This window comes from Anarhichas minor, unplaced genomic scaffold (assembly GCF_050575085.1).
Source record: "Anarhichas minor isolate MPS153535 unplaced genomic scaffold, ASM5057508v1 ptg000018l, whole genome shotgun sequence".
NCBI lineage: Eukaryota > Metazoa > Chordata > Actinopteri > Perciformes > Anarhichadidae > Anarhichas > Anarhichas minor.
The window spans coordinates 3778371-3793549 of record NW_027466464.1 but is presented as its reverse complement, the minus strand read 5'-3'; the positions used below and the strand labels follow the sequence as shown (position 1 = coordinate 3793549).

The window sequence follows — 15179 nt, the reverse complement described above, 5'->3', positions numbered from 1 at the left end:
TTAAGAACAGGGATACCATGGTCCTTAAACCAGGTACTGGTTGCTTTGGCACTGTGTGCAGGTGCCAAGTCCTGTTGGAAAATGAAATCTGCATCTCCATAAAGTTGGTCAGCAGCAGGAAGCATGAAGTGCTCTAAAACTTCCTGGTATACGGCTGCGTTGACCTTAGACCTCAGAAAACACAGTGGACCAACACCAGCAGATGACATGGCACCCCAAACCATCACTGACTGTGGAAACTTTACACTGGACCTCAAGCAACGTGGATTGTGTCTCTCCTCTCTTCCTCCAGACTCTGGGACCCTGATTTCCAAAGGAAATGCAAACTTTTCTTTCATCAGAGAACATAACTTTGGACCACTCAGCAGCAGTCCAGTCCTTTTTGTCTTTAGCCCAGGCGAGACGCTTCTGACGCTGTCTGTTGTTCAAGAGTGGCTTGACACAAGGAATGCGACAGCTGAAACCCATGTCTTGCATACGTCTGTGCGTAGTGGTTCTTGAAGCACTGACTCCAGCTGCAGTCCACTCTTTCTGAATCTCCCCCACATTTTTGAATCGGTTTTGTTTCACAATCCTCTCCAGGGTGCGGTTATCCCTATTGCTTGTACACTTTTTTCTACCACATCTTTTCCTTCCCTTCGCCTCTCTATTAATGTGCTTGGACACAGAGCTCTGTGAACCTCTTTTGCAATGACCTTTTGTGTCTTGCCCTCCTTGTGCAAGGTGTCAATGGTCGTCTTTTGGACAACTGTCAAGTCAGCAGTCTTCCCCATGATTGTGTAGCCTACAGAACTAGACTGAGACCATTTAAAGGCCTTTGCAGGTGTTTTGAGTTAATTAGCTGATTAGTGTGGCATCAGGTGTCTCCAATATTGAACCTTTTCACAATATTCAAATTTTCGGAGATACTGAATTTGGGATTTTCCTTAGTTGTCAGTTATAATCATCAAAATTAAAAGAAATAAACATTTGAAATATATCAGTCTGTGTGTAATGAATGAATATAATAGACAAGTTTCACTTTTTGAATGGAATTAGTGAAATAAATGAACTTTTTGATGATATTCTAATTATATGACCAGCACCTGTATGTGTAAAATATATCTGCGCAAAATATATGCTTTTCCTGCTCGTCCTCTCCGCCTGTGTGCACGACACATCTCAGAACGCGCAGCTAGGGGGGCCAAATCGTTTTTGCCCAAAAGAGGCGGGTCTATGAAGCAGTTTAGCCAATTGCTGATTAAAGATATAAATGAGTGACATACAATTTAGCCAATTAGCGCCCTAAAATAGATTCAGTGTGGGGCCAAAAAGATTTTGCCCCCCTAGCTGCGCGTTCTCGTCAGGAGAAGTCTCTACAGGCGAGCGCCAGCGCGAGCACTACTCCAAGTCTCGTTTGCAGGAGATTCTGCAGGCCAAAGAGCTGATCCCACAATCAGACAGCAGACTATCGGGAATGGGAAGCAGTACATGCGAAGCTTCTCTACTGTACACCAGACAGGTTTGGGTAGCTGGATGACGTCATGCTAATAATTTATTTAGCTTTTTAAAACAACGGGGACAGATCCAGCACGGACAGTTAGGGAGTGAGGGATGAGGAGGTAAGGAAACATGAGAACACCAGGGTAGGGAGTGAGGGATGAGGAGGTAAGGAGACATGAGAACACCAGGGTAGGGAGTGAGGGATGAGGAGGTAAGGAGACATGAGAACACCAGGGTAGGGAGTGAGGGATGAGGAGGTAAGGAGACATGAGAACATCAGGGCACACATGGAGAACTCTGTCGAGCTACATATTAGGCAAAGTGAACATCTTTTCTTCTACATAGTTGTCCTCAGTCTCATCTGCTTAACTTGGTCATGGAGGCATCAACATGTAATTGAGATGGTAAATTAACAGTGAAAACTCATCAGAGCTTAATTTAACATCAGTATTCATAATTACACTTCAGGTTTACTTCTCCTGATCTTTACCTCCTATAACAAGGTCCATAGGGGCATCTCAATAAATAAACATGTTATATTGTATTATATAAGTGTTATTTACTGCTTTTTTTCGTGTTGGAATAAATGTTAAATATTTAACTGCAAAGTAGTAATGCGTGTTTGATACTTAAATTTTTTTTTGCATTAAATCATACTGGGATGTTTGCTGAAATTGATAGGATGGCCCTACCTAGAAAATTTTCCACCAGCCGCCACTGCGTATGACACTAGTCCACTAGTACGGTACCACCCACTTCTCGTCTCCCTGGGAGAGAGGAGGAGGAGGTAGTCCACCACCAGCTGATCTTGAGCTTCAGGTGTCTGTAGCAGCTCGTGGTGAAGCTCTCCTGTCGGTCCTCTAGTCCTCATCCAACAGTGAAACCTTTTGACGGTGAAGAGGAATGGTGCAATGTGACCTCTCACTATCTCAGAGCCACAGCCAGCCGGTCCAGGCCGAGTCCATGATCCAGGGTGCAGTTACATGAAAGTATGTCAAATGCATTTTGCCAAAAATACCAGGATGTTTTACTACATCCGGTTGCATTTTGCAGTATGCAAGCCAGCATGCTTTTCTGGCTATTCTTACCCACAATTTTTAATGATCTGTTGTTATGGATACAAGTAAAGTCAAAGAGCAAAAACACTTTGTACAAAATGTATGGTCATTTCCATTATTAGTGCAGTGCACATGTGTGCAGATACAAACTCCAACATACGGCTCTACAGCTGTTAAAGCGGACTGACTGCTGACCCAACTGTCCTCAGAAACGGGGAAAATAGAAGACAGGTTTATTGTTCTTCATGAGACAAGTACCGATGCTGCTGCAGATCAGTAACGGGTGAACTGACTGGTCCTTCTACATCATCTCAATAAATGGTCCACAGGGATCAGCTGTTGTGAACATTTGTTTAGTAATGATAGACCTTAATAAGGAGCAGCTTGTTAGTGGTTGGTGACCAGGAACATACTTTGATCATGTCCTCTCACTGTGTGTCTGGACACCTACAGAAAGTTACTGTTTGAAGGAACTGTTGTATTGATTTTCAGCTCTAAATCGTTGCAATGTATTTTCTAATTAAGGATACCTTTTCACAAATTGTCTTTTTTTTTTTACCTGATTCATTTTCTGCACAGACAAACTTGCTTTAAAGTCAAGTCTCTTGGTGTACGTCTCTGTAGTTTGGAGGAATTCTGTGAGGTCCAACTCTTAGCACAGCAACGTCTGTGACAACATGGACGTGGATTCTTTTCTTACTCTTTACTTCAGACCTCCTCCCCCTCCACGCCCCAACTCGTTGCCTCAGGTCCGCCGGTGCAAACACTCTGAAGACCATCAGGACCAAGCGCCGGACCTGGTGTGACAGGGCCTTCTCAGCTGCTGCACCTCCCCTCTGGAACGCCCTCCCCATCCACATCCGTGAGGCTGCCTCCCTATCATTATTCAAACAAGCCCTCAAAACCCACCTCTTCAACCTCGCCTCCACCTGCTAACCCCTGCACCCTACCCTCCACCTGCTAACCCCTGCACCCTACCCTCCCATTCCGCACAGCTTCTCCAGTTATTCTTTTTTTATTCTTTTTTTTTTTACCAAAATGTTCTGTTTGTTTGCTCCTCTTTCTTTCTTTTTTTTGTTTTGTTTGTTTGTTCTGTTTGTCCTTGCCCTGTAAAGCGTCTTTGGGTATTTTGAAAAGCGCTATAGAAAATCGATTTATTATTATTATTACTTGCAGTGAGAAAATACTGCTCAGAAGTGTGTTATAGTATCAAACAATAACTTATAAGCTCATACAGTGCTGTCACTTTACTTCAGGCTGTCATGCTATTGTCTGTTATTGATGTTTTTAAGAGATTATTCAATGGCAGAGATATAGAGTTTATAATCTGATACTTTGTAACGGGCTAAGGTTATGGTAGTTATGCTGAACTTATTATTTGTATGGAACATAGCTTTTATTACAATGAAGCATGTTTTAGGTGTGTGCAGATACCCTGATACAAGAACAATGGAGACACATCTGGTACAAGCCATGAACTGTTCTTCAAAGCTGACAGAACAGTACACTTGTCCTGCAAATGTTAACATGCTCTCATGTCAGACTTACGTGGTAAACATATCTGCACAGCATTGCTGTGGCTACAGCCTCAGTGTAGCATGTTAGCATAGCTGCTTTTTCATATGAAGGGCTGACATCTGTAATCTTATTCCATCCATACAGGCCAACATGCATAGCAACATTTAGATACGTAAGAGAGGTGCTACTGTTGGAGAAGGACATGCTGGTGTGTCCTCTGTTGATGTCGTCGCAGCGTCTCTAGGCCAGAAGACGTTTGGATGTGAGGGAGAACTCAGGTCCTGTGAAGTCTCTGTTCACTGCAAAACCACCACTGTTTTCCTCTTTAGAAGAATCAAACTTCACAAAGTTTCCAAGAACAAACAGCAAATAAGACCAGTGGTAAATGGACAGCGCTGTTCTAGTCTCTGGATCTCATCACACCTCAGTACAGCCACTGTGAGTAGGTTCAGGTCTACATGGGGGTGCTGAAGGCTGCTGTGTCTGAGGAGTATATGTGTGTGATGTTTGAGTACACACTGACATTTCACAGTCACTCATATGAAACACATTGAGGTCTTTCAACTCTGTTTCTGAGAAGCCCCGTTTTGCTGCTGACAGGTTTAAATACTACAATACCCATGATCCTTTGCTGTAGGGACAGGAAGCTCGTGAGTGGAACGAAGTACTCCTTTACTCAATAGCCTACTATATACTTGAGTACAAATACAAGGTGTACTTGTAGGCCTACTTTACTTGAGTATTCACATTATATACGACTTTATATTTTTACTCCACACATGTCTGATAGAGCTGTTCATATCCTTCCAAGTACAGTACAGTTCTGTGTTTAAATGCAGCGCAGCATAGAGCTGTTCCTTTGTGTGCTACACAGACTCTTTAACCAGGACTTCTATTTAGAATGGACTATTTTACTCTTGGCTACTTAATGAACGAGTATGATGGTTGTTTTCCCGCCTCTGTCGTCTCCATAACAACGGTTAGTGCTCATAACATTACATTGTATTTTTCCGGGTCATGAAGTCCCGCCCATCGCTTTCATAGTCATTTTGATTGGTCAGCTTCCTGTTCGTTTCAAACCAGCGGAAGCTGCAGAAATGAAACGTAGCCGCACGTGAAGGAAATCGTCGTAAACATATCGGATGTAGAAATCGGTTTGACAGCACAGAGCAAAAGCTGCGGTAGTTCAGCATGAAAGGAACCGCCAAAAGCAAGGTAAGACCGTGGTCTCCGGGTCCCAGTCTTTAAGTAAGACCACGGTCCCTCCGGGTCCCAGTCTCTGGGTAAGACCGAAATCTCTAAGTAAGACCGCCTCAAGTCAAACACCCACAACCTAAAGCTAACTAGCTGTGTGTCCACGGCTCTGGCTCTGTAACGTTAGCTTGACTGTGACTGCTGCTGTCTGCGTGAATACATCTACATGGGAGACATGGGTTACGTCACCGTGACGTCGCTTTGATGGAGTCCCAGTTTTACTGCCAGCTCTAGCTTTATTGATGGTGCTGCTTAGTAAAGAGCAGGGCTGTAGTTTAGTGCTTCAGCTATGAAACATGCTGACGTTTATGTTAACATTTAAATAATGGAGGAGTGTTGACATGCTGCCTGTGACCTGCAGGTGGTGACATCAGGGAGGCTGACAGGAGTCAAAGGACAGCGGTCCAGGAGACGGTGAGTCCACTGGCCTTTACTCTCCTTACTACTGTATACACTGCACCGCCCCATTCTCACACTGGGCTCCTCTACCTGTGGTGATAGAGGGACTCCAGATCCAGGACCAGCAGCCTGCCCCGGACCAGCCTACTCTCTGTACTCCACATCCACAGACTCTGAAGAGCAGGTAATGTTAAACTGTGCAATTAATGATGAGTCATGATGAAGAACCAAAGATGACATTTCTGACATTTCAAATCCAGATGGGAGATGATGTCATCTGTATGATGTCATCTGAAGAGTTCCGCCCCAATACAACATGTATTATATTCCATAATATAGCTGCACACTTCCATGACTTCCATTCACTGAAAACACACACACACACACACACCTGACGTTTGACATGGGTTGCCTAAGCACAATTATGATTATGAAATACATAATGAAGTACATGAATAAGATAAACACAAACAAAATACAATATCTATATTCTAAACACAAATCTCATCAGGTTTATTTGTCCTACTCAGTACAGCGGGTAGTGAAATGCTTTAATGCCGAGCTCAGCGAGGAACAAAGAGGTCACAGGAGCTGGATGGAGGTCAAACTGAAAGCTAGCACACCTGAGACGCCCCGAGTCCTCAGGTGCTGTAGGTCACAGTGTCTGTGTAAACTGTGATGGATGTGTACACTGAAAGTCATCAGCATCATGTTAATCTCTGAACACGTTCTGGAAGCAACGGGACCACATTTAGGTATTGGCAGCATTCTGGTTTTATTGGTTTAAAATGAGCGTTAAACTGGATCACCTCCAGTCTCTCATCTCTAGTTGCTAATCGGACCGTAAACAACGAGCAGCTCACAGAACAGGAAGTCTCGCCCAGATGTCTGCTGGTTCCACCACAACACCAGGGATGTGTTGAGAGGCTCCTCGTGGTCCTCAGAGGTTGGCGTCCTGTATCGTCATGTAGACTCCACGTGATGTAAGTGTTGTGTCCCCTCAGGTCTCTTCTCTCCATAAAGGTCTGGACCGGTGTGCTGCCTTGCTCACTGACATCCTTCAGGCAGAAAAGGCAGGTCAGATGACTTTCCTAAACGCATGTAATCATGTAATCATACATGCCTTTTGGTACTGTGATCAAGTTCTAAAGACTTTTCACCAATAGGAACATCAGATTTTTTCAGGATTAGTAAATTAAAAGCTCATATTGCACACCTGGAAAAAGTGTGTGTGTGTGTGTGTGTGCGTGTGCGCGCCCTGCCAGGCCTTCCCACAGCAGTGAAGGGTGGAGCAGCTAAATCGACACCATGTAGCTCACTCTGGAAGAAAACCATCAGGAACACAAAGACAGGTGTGTTTATGTTATTATCATATAGTTTCGCTGCTAAACTGTTGCAGCAGTGAAGTCTTTTTAACAGCAGGGACTGTGTCTCCACAACAAACGAATACAACAAATATTTTGTTCAATACAACAAATACAAGTTCATTTGAGTCCAGAAAACCCAGTAACGGTGAATTACTAAGATGTGGGCGGCTGTGGCTCAGGGTGTAGAGCGGTCGCCCACTAACGGGTGTGTCAGTGTCCTTGGACAAGATACTGTGAATAGAATCCTAATCTAACCTGGAGCTCTGTACTTTGTCTCCAAGTGTTCCCACTCATTCTGTTGGTCCAATAGTAAATGACGCACTGATCAATCCTAGCTGCAGCAACCTCATGGTGTTAGATCCGGGGGTTTTTACTGGCCCGATACGGGGCTACCTACTGACTCAGCTCTCTATTAAAAGATTGGCGAGCTGGTGTTCTGTCGAGGAAACTCGCCTGGCTTCTGCTAACTACCGTTACTCCTGACGTCTACCCTGCTTCCACTGGTAACGTGCACTCGGCCGAGGGGCCACCCTGGCCGGGCGCTTCTACCAGTCGCGTCAGTTATGGTAGCTTTCCTCTTCTGGATCCGGGCTCTTGGTAAATTGCCAGGTTAGGTTTTAACGGCTAGGATTACAACTAAAACCGTAAGGGACTGTTTAAGTGGACCGGTCACTAGGATAACCATTAAGAACTCTTGTTGTTAATCATACAATAGATTTAACTTTTTACTGCCACGAGGAACTTTTACTACTTCAGCAAATGAATTCTCTTGAGAAATTTACTTTAAATGCAGATTAGATATTTATTGCAGGATATATTAGCAGGGGCACAGCTACAGCTCACATGAATTAATACTATACTTGATTCGATCAGATTACAATTTCTTCTTAGGTTATACTCATTAATTTTCGATGCCGAGGCGGCTCGGTGGAGCTGGATTCTTGATGTGGTAAAAAGTCCTTTTGGGGTTTTTAGGAGCGAAGGCCAGGCCTGACCTTCGGCTCCTCCTGCGCGGCCAACGAAGTCCGTTCAGCGATCCCTCAGGCTCAGTACAAAGTCTTTAGGGCGGCTGCGTCCAGCTGTTGTCCGGTTGTTAAAGTCAAACAGGGGGGAGAGGAAAATCTCCGTCTTTCAATCTTTGTCCAGGAACGGCTGTCTTTTTTCCGTGAACAGAGACGAAGTCCTCCGATGCGGCTGTCGAGGTCCAGTGTTTCCTCCGTGGAGCACTTGGGTGGCTCCCGCGTTGAATCCCGTCTTGCTATTTGCAAGTCTCTCTTTTTATAACACTTTGAGCTCTCTCTCCCCCCTCCTCCCCAACACTCCCTCCCTCGGCATGTGATTTACATGACATCATTGATTATGTGTGTGTGCTGCAAACAACACCCTAACTTTCTGTGTGTGTGCTGGACACCCTAACTTCCCTCGTGGATGCTCTCACTTCCTCAATGTTCGAGCGTGTTTCAGGTTACACCCGTGGATATGTTCGGACATCACCCCAACATCTGTTATGATCTCATCCTTTAAGGTCCCCACCCTGCTTACATCAGCTCTTTCCACCCACACACAGACTTCACTTTACTCAGTTACACATACATTATTATCAGTTTTACATTTGTTAAATCACTTCATTATTCTTATGTTATACATACTTGCTTTAAAATGATTACTAGATTTCATCCTTTAACTATCAGTATATGCTTTGTGTCCCTTTTGCCTACTTTCATATCGAACTGTATTCCTTCATTTAAGGCAGCTTTCCTGGGATCTCAACTCTCTTTTTTGACAATGGTAACAGAGTCTCTGCCCCCCGGTTCAGAGGACAACAGGTCTCATATTCATGTTGCTACAGCTCTCTGGAGATGTGAAGCTAAATCCTGGAACATTGCCGTCTCTGTAACAGGATGTGATGATCAATGGTGTTGGTTGTAGCACTAAGACCAGTACAGAGACAAGTCCTTTGTCTGATGCTATTAGAAAGTAATTTCACCAGTGCTGTCTCTGTGCTATGATCACTCTGAATCCTGACTGAAAGTCCTCAAATAAACTATACTAATATGTAGAAAGTCACACAACTGAGAGAGGAAGGGTGGGTTAGAGATCGGTCTATAGTTAGCCAACACCTCTGGATCAAGAGGGGGCTTCTTGTGTGCTAAGTTCCTGTTCACTTTTCCAGAGGAGCAATAGAAAGCATCCTGACTGGAACCATCACAAACTAGGATGGGATGTGTACGGCTCAGGACAGGAGGGTTCTCCAGAGGGGGATTAAAAGCAGAACATCATTGGTACCGTCTACTAAGCTTCAGTGGTGCTGGTGAGAAGAGCTAAAGGATACTAAAAGACTAAACCCACCCAGACAACCTGCTCACCTGCTGCTCTCTGTAAGAGATGCAGCAGTATCAGCTGATGAACCAGCACACTTCAGAACAGCTTCTCTCCTCTGGCTGTGACACTCCTGAACTCATCCTCCACATTAAATAGAGTTGTGTTTGTTGCTTTTTAGGGACGGACTAAAGTTAGCATATTCTTTATATTGAGACATGATATTGAATTAAATACAGATGGAATCGCTTTTTTAAATTTAGCTAGTGTAGAAACTTTTGACAAGTACTAAAGCTATCATTATGGACATCCATATGAATAATAAAGTCACCTACAATACTGACTTTATCTGTTTTAAAGACTAGATAAGAACTCTGACCTTGGGCCCGGTACACTACAACAAACAGAACTGGCTGTATTGTTTTCCAGGTTGGGTGTGAAAGACTTAAGAACCAGGCTTTCAAATGAGTTATAATTTAGTTTAGGTTTAGGGTTTCATAATAGGCTCGAGTCAAAGATGGCTGCTACTCCACCTCCTCTGTGCCTCAAGGAATGTGAGTATTAATATGACTCTGGGGAGCAGACGCTGTCTCATCTTACAGGAAGTTAGAGCTCAAATGTCTCAGTCCTCTTTTCCACATTCTGTTGATAGCTGTTCCCTTCATCCTCCAGAACAGAGAGGGTGGCAGCCTGGACCAGGTTCCACAACCCGCCGTCCTGCTGTGAAGACCTCCACCTATCCACCTGTGAAACAGACCTCCACCCATCCACCTGAGAAACGGACCTCTATCCATCCACCTGAGAAACGGACCTCCACCCATCCACTTGAGAAACAGACCTCCACCCATCCACCTGAGAAACAGACCTCCACCCATCCACCTGAGAAACAGACCTCCATCCATCCACCTGAGAAACAGACCTCCATCCATCCACCTGAGAAACAGACCTCCATCCATCCACCTGAGAAACAGACCTCCATCCATCCACCTGAGAAACAGACCTCCATCCATCCACCTGAGAAACAGACCTCCACCCATCCGCCTCAGACCTCCATCCATCCACTTGAGAAACAGACCTCCACCCATCCACCTGAGAAACAGACCTCCACCCATCCACCCCAGAACTCCATCCATCCACTTGAGAAACAGACCTCCACCCATCCACCCCAGACCTCCAGCTTTCCTGGCCGTCCCCAGACCTCCATCTCAATCTCATACTGTGAGGCAGAGTGTGATAGGGAAGAGGAGGAGTTTGCTCCTGTGAGAGACATCGATGTCCAAAGCTCAGCTGTCAGACCGACGTGGACCATGAAGATGTCCAACATGCAGCTAGAGCTTGGACAGGTTGATAAAGTCCCTCAGGACGGCAGTGCAGAGACAGACAGGAAAGTGAAGACAGTTCAGTACCTGCTTGGAGAACTCAAGGCTCTGATTGCTGGACAAGGTAACCTGTCTGTCACTCCACAATATATGGACACAGTCATTTATCAGGTGTCCTCTTCAGGATATCACACATTCTATACAGAGTAGTACATTCTCTCATGTTACCATGGCAGTAGTGAACTTTGTCCCTGGGGTGGACAGCTATAGACAAAGTGTGAAGTGATTCACAATCCAGACAGAATGGAAACATCTGCTTTTTGTTTTCATGCGGTTTTGAAGTGTCTGTTCTTCTCTGTGTGTGTGTGTGTGTGTGCGTGTGTGTGTGTGTGCGCGCAGGCAGTGTAGCAGAGAGGCTGCTCAGTCATCTGGAGCAGACGGTGTCTTCACCACTGATGGATGCTGGTAGTTCAAACATCCGGACTGAACCACAACAACCATCCCATCACATGCAGAACACTCAGCTCCGCAGGTACCTGAACAGAGACAATGTGTGCATCCACACCAGTGGGCTACAATGAAAATAAACTCAAGTCCATTTTATTTCTATAGCCCAATATCACAAATCAAGGGGCTTCACAATCCGTACAGCAGACGACCCCCCTGTCCTGAGACCCCATTCCGTTTAGAAAAACTCCCACAAACCCTTTAACAGGGGAAATGGAGGAGGTGTCAGGAAGAGGGATCAGAAGTGTAATAGAATCACCAACATAGTGAAGTTACAGTATAGTATACAGTCAGGGCCATAAGTATTTGGACTGTGACACAATCTTTATAATTTTGCCTCTTTACACGACTCCAATGGATTTGAAACTACTCAGTCAACATGCGGTTGAAGTTTAGACTTTCAGCTTTAATTCAATGGATAAAACTAAAATATCACATTAAGCGTTTAGGAATTACAGCCACTTCTACACAGTCATCCACATTTTCAGAGGCTCAAAAGTAATTGGACAAACTAACATAATTGTGAATATAATCATTAGCTTTAATACTTGGAGGAAAATCCTTTGCAGTCAATGACTGCCTGAAGTCTGGCTCCATAAACATCACTAAATGCTGAGTTTCCTCCTTTGAGATGCTTTGCCAGACCTTTCACTGCAGCCTCCTTCAGCTGCTGCTGTTTGTGGGTCTTTCTGCCCTCAGTTTTACCTTCAGTCAATGAAAAGCTGCTCACTTGGGTTGAGATCAGGTGACTGACTTGGTCATTGAAGAATATTACATTCTTTTGCCTTGAGAAGCTCTTGGGTTGTGTTCACAGTATGTTTTAGGTCGTTATTCATCTGCACTGTGAGGCGCCGTCCAATCAGTTTTGTAGCATTAGGCTGAATCTGAGCAGATAGTTTAAACACCTCAGAACTCATCCTGCTGCTTCTATCAGCTGTGATATCACCAATGAACACCAGCAGTGACCCAGTTCCATTGGCAGCCACACATGCCCATCCAAAGCACTGCCTCCACCATGTTAGACAGTTGATGTGGTTTGTTTTTGATCATGAGCCGTTCCTTTCTTTCTCCACACTTCTCTCTTCCATCATTCTGGTACAAGTTCATCTTGGTTTCATCTGTCCAAAGAATCTTTTTCCCAAACTGGTCAGTCTTTGTCAGATGTTTTCTGTTAAAGTCTAATCGGGCCTTCCTGTTCTTCAGTGTTACCAGTGGTTTGCACCTTGTTGTAAACCCTCTGTATTTAGATTCATGAAGGCGTCTCTTGATTGTAGACTTCACGCGCCTACCTCCTCCAGAGTGTTCTTGACTTCAGTAGATGTTATGAAGTGTTTTTTCTTCACCAAGGTACACCAATTTTTTTAACCTAACAATGTTCTCCTTCACTTGCATCGACACCTTTTTGGTCCGCATGCTGAGAGTTCCAAGGACCAGCTACCAACTGCAAATCCAACATTTTGAATCCTGTTGTCGGCATCATTTGTCATGAAATAGTGACAGAACAGGACACATCTGGCCATGAAAGCGTTTGTCAGACAATTGTCCAATTACTTTTGAGCCTCTCAAAATGTGGATGACTGTGTAGAAGTGGCTGTAATTCCTAAACGCTTAATGTGATTTTTTTTTTTGTTTTATTCATTGAATTAAAGCTGAAAGTCTTCACTTCAACCACATGTTGACTGATTAGTTTCAAATCCATTGGAGTCATGTAAAGAGGCAAAATTAGAAAAATTGTGTCACCATCCAAATACTTATGGCCATGACTGTATATACACATATATTTATATTTATATTGTGTGTGTGTGTCCCAGGCCTGTGAGGACTCTGAACCAGCAGTTGAAGCAGAGGGGGACAGCAGAGTCTCATCAGAACCTGGAGATGCTCTGTAACCTAGAAGGTACAGTTCTGTTGTTCTCACTGAAGTCCTCCGTCAGGACTAAAGGGACGGGACTAGATTGAGTCCTGTGTGTCTCCACAGTGTGGACTCTGCAGGAGGAGCTCGGCACTGCTCAGTCACGGCTGCAGGACCTCCAGGAGGACCTCGCAGGACTACGGAACGCCCTAGAGGACACACAGAGCCGGCTGACAGACAGAGAGGCAGAGAATGCTCTCCTCCAAACAGGTTCACATCTACTGTGTAGACACATCATTCAGTCTCACTCACAGAGATCAGTCCGGCTCTGAGCCAGCTGTAGACCAATCACATGTCTGTATCATTCTATAATGTAGATATGTTAGTGAAGACAGATTGTGTGTGTGTGTGTGCGCGCGTGTGTAGACTTGGAGGCCACCAGAAGCAGGTTGCTGGACAGTGAGCGAGAGAGGAGTGAGATGGCTTCACTCGCCCAGCAAAGACTGGAAGACATAGGAAACCTGAACAGGTAGGTAGGTGTGTGTCTCTGTACGTCTGTGTCTCTGTCCATCTGTGTCTTCGTGTCTGTGTCTCTGTATGTCTGTGTCTAGGTACGTCTGTGTCTTCGTGTCTCTGTCTGTCTCTGTCCGTCTGTGTCTCTGTCCGTCTGTGTCTCTTTACGTCTGTGTTTTCGTGTCTCTGTACGTCTGTGTTTTCGTGTCTCTGTACGTCTGTGTTTTCGTGTCTCTGTCCGTCTGTGTCTCTGTGTCTTCGTGTCTCTGTACGTCTGTGTCTCTGTACATCTGTGTCTCTGTACGTCGGTGTCTTCGTGTCTCTGTCCATCTGTGTCTCTGTCCGTCTGTGTCTTTGTGTCTCTGTCCGTCTGTGTCTCTGTATGTCTGTCTCTCTGTACGTCTGTGTTTTCGTGTCTCTGTCCATCTGTGTATCTGTCAGTCTGTGTCTCTGTACGTCTGTGTCTTCGTGTCTCTGTCAGTCTGTGTCTCTGTACGTCTGTGTCTCTGTACGTCTGTGTCTTCGTGTCTCTGTACATCTGTGTCTCTGTATGTCTGTGTCTTCGTGTCTCTGTACATCTGTACGTCTGTGTCTCTCCAGAGGAGAGTGCTGAAGCTTTGAGTAGAGCAGAAACAGTAAGTATGTAATAATAGTTGTGAAGGAACTCCTTGTGAATGTAGCACATCATTGTGAGAGAGTCACCTTGACTTCTCCTCTCTGTCTGCTTCAGGATTCTTCAGTGTGAACAACATTGTAACCAACACCAGCACAGACCAGATCCAGCAGAGCCCCCCACAGACCGCATCAGCCAGTTCCTGATGTCTCTGGGTCAGCCTGTGTGTGTGTCTGCAGAGAGAGAAGGAAAGACACTGAGAGACACATCATCACATCCTGCTGTTGGACCTCAGAGAGGGGACAAGGACCCGTCCCATGGTTCAGATGGAGTCCAGTCCTGTGTGGAGGAGCGCAGCCGTCTGTCCCGCTGTCACGTGGAGTCGCTGTGTTCTGATTGGAGCACCAGGTCAGGGTCCAGCTTTGACACCAGAGACGAGGTCGCTTTCAGAGACGGCCTGGCCGCTCTGGATGCGAGCATAGCCAGTCTGCAGAAGACCATGCGGCTGGACCTGGGCAGCTGATGTTTTTATCAAATATGGTGTCATATGTTTCATGATCTTAAGTCATCTTTCACATGTCAAGTGAAGTATTTTGTAATGTTTTAGTTTTTTTTCTTGGTCTTGATGGAGACCGTGGACAGGGTCCTCAGTGTCCAACACGTGTCCCTCACAGTGGAGACACAGCTGCTCGTCCAACATGTCTTCATGAGCTGAATAATCTATCACTGTTGTCTGTTTGTCTTTCCAACCATAAGTATTGTAAATGGAATAACACTTCATCTTACAAGTTCTTTTGTTTTGTATAATGTCCTCGAAATAAACTGCTGAGTGTTTTATTAAAACATTTCCAATTCTTTAATTCCAACGAGTAGTTGGCATGGACACGCTGAGTCGGCTCCACAAACTGACTTCAGAGAAGTTGACTTACTCGAGGTATGTGAATAAATTATGGATCGATAAAATCGAAAGTGTTTTTC

General features: G+C 44.9%; 1 protein-coding gene and 1 long non-coding RNA gene across 2 annotated transcripts; one reads left to right on the top strand and one right to left on the bottom strand.

Annotated features, from left to right (window-relative positions):
• Positions 1-5135: 5135 nt before the first annotated feature.
• LOC142952517 (uncharacterized) lies at positions 5136-15044 on the top strand. Its single transcript, XM_076094278.1, has 11 exons — positions 5136-5273; positions 5674-5726; positions 5814-5895; positions 6716-6788; positions 6977-7063; positions 10070-10840; positions 11116-11248; positions 13035-13120; positions 13202-13345; positions 13502-13604; positions 14319-15044. The coding sequence occupies exons 1-11, from the start codon at positions 5250-5252 to the stop codon at positions 14722-14724; spliced, it is 1962 nt and encodes a 653-aa protein (XP_075950393.1). The 5' UTR covers positions 5136-5249; the 3' UTR covers positions 14725-15044.
• Positions 6197-8364, bottom strand: LOC142952521 (uncharacterized). The gene is made up of 2 exons (XR_012954668.1): positions 6928-8364; positions 6197-6769 (listed from the first exon to the last, which is right to left on the bottom strand). It is a non-coding gene; the product is annotated as an uncharacterized LOC142952521 (long non-coding RNA).
• Positions 15045-15179: the final 135 nt, after the last annotated feature.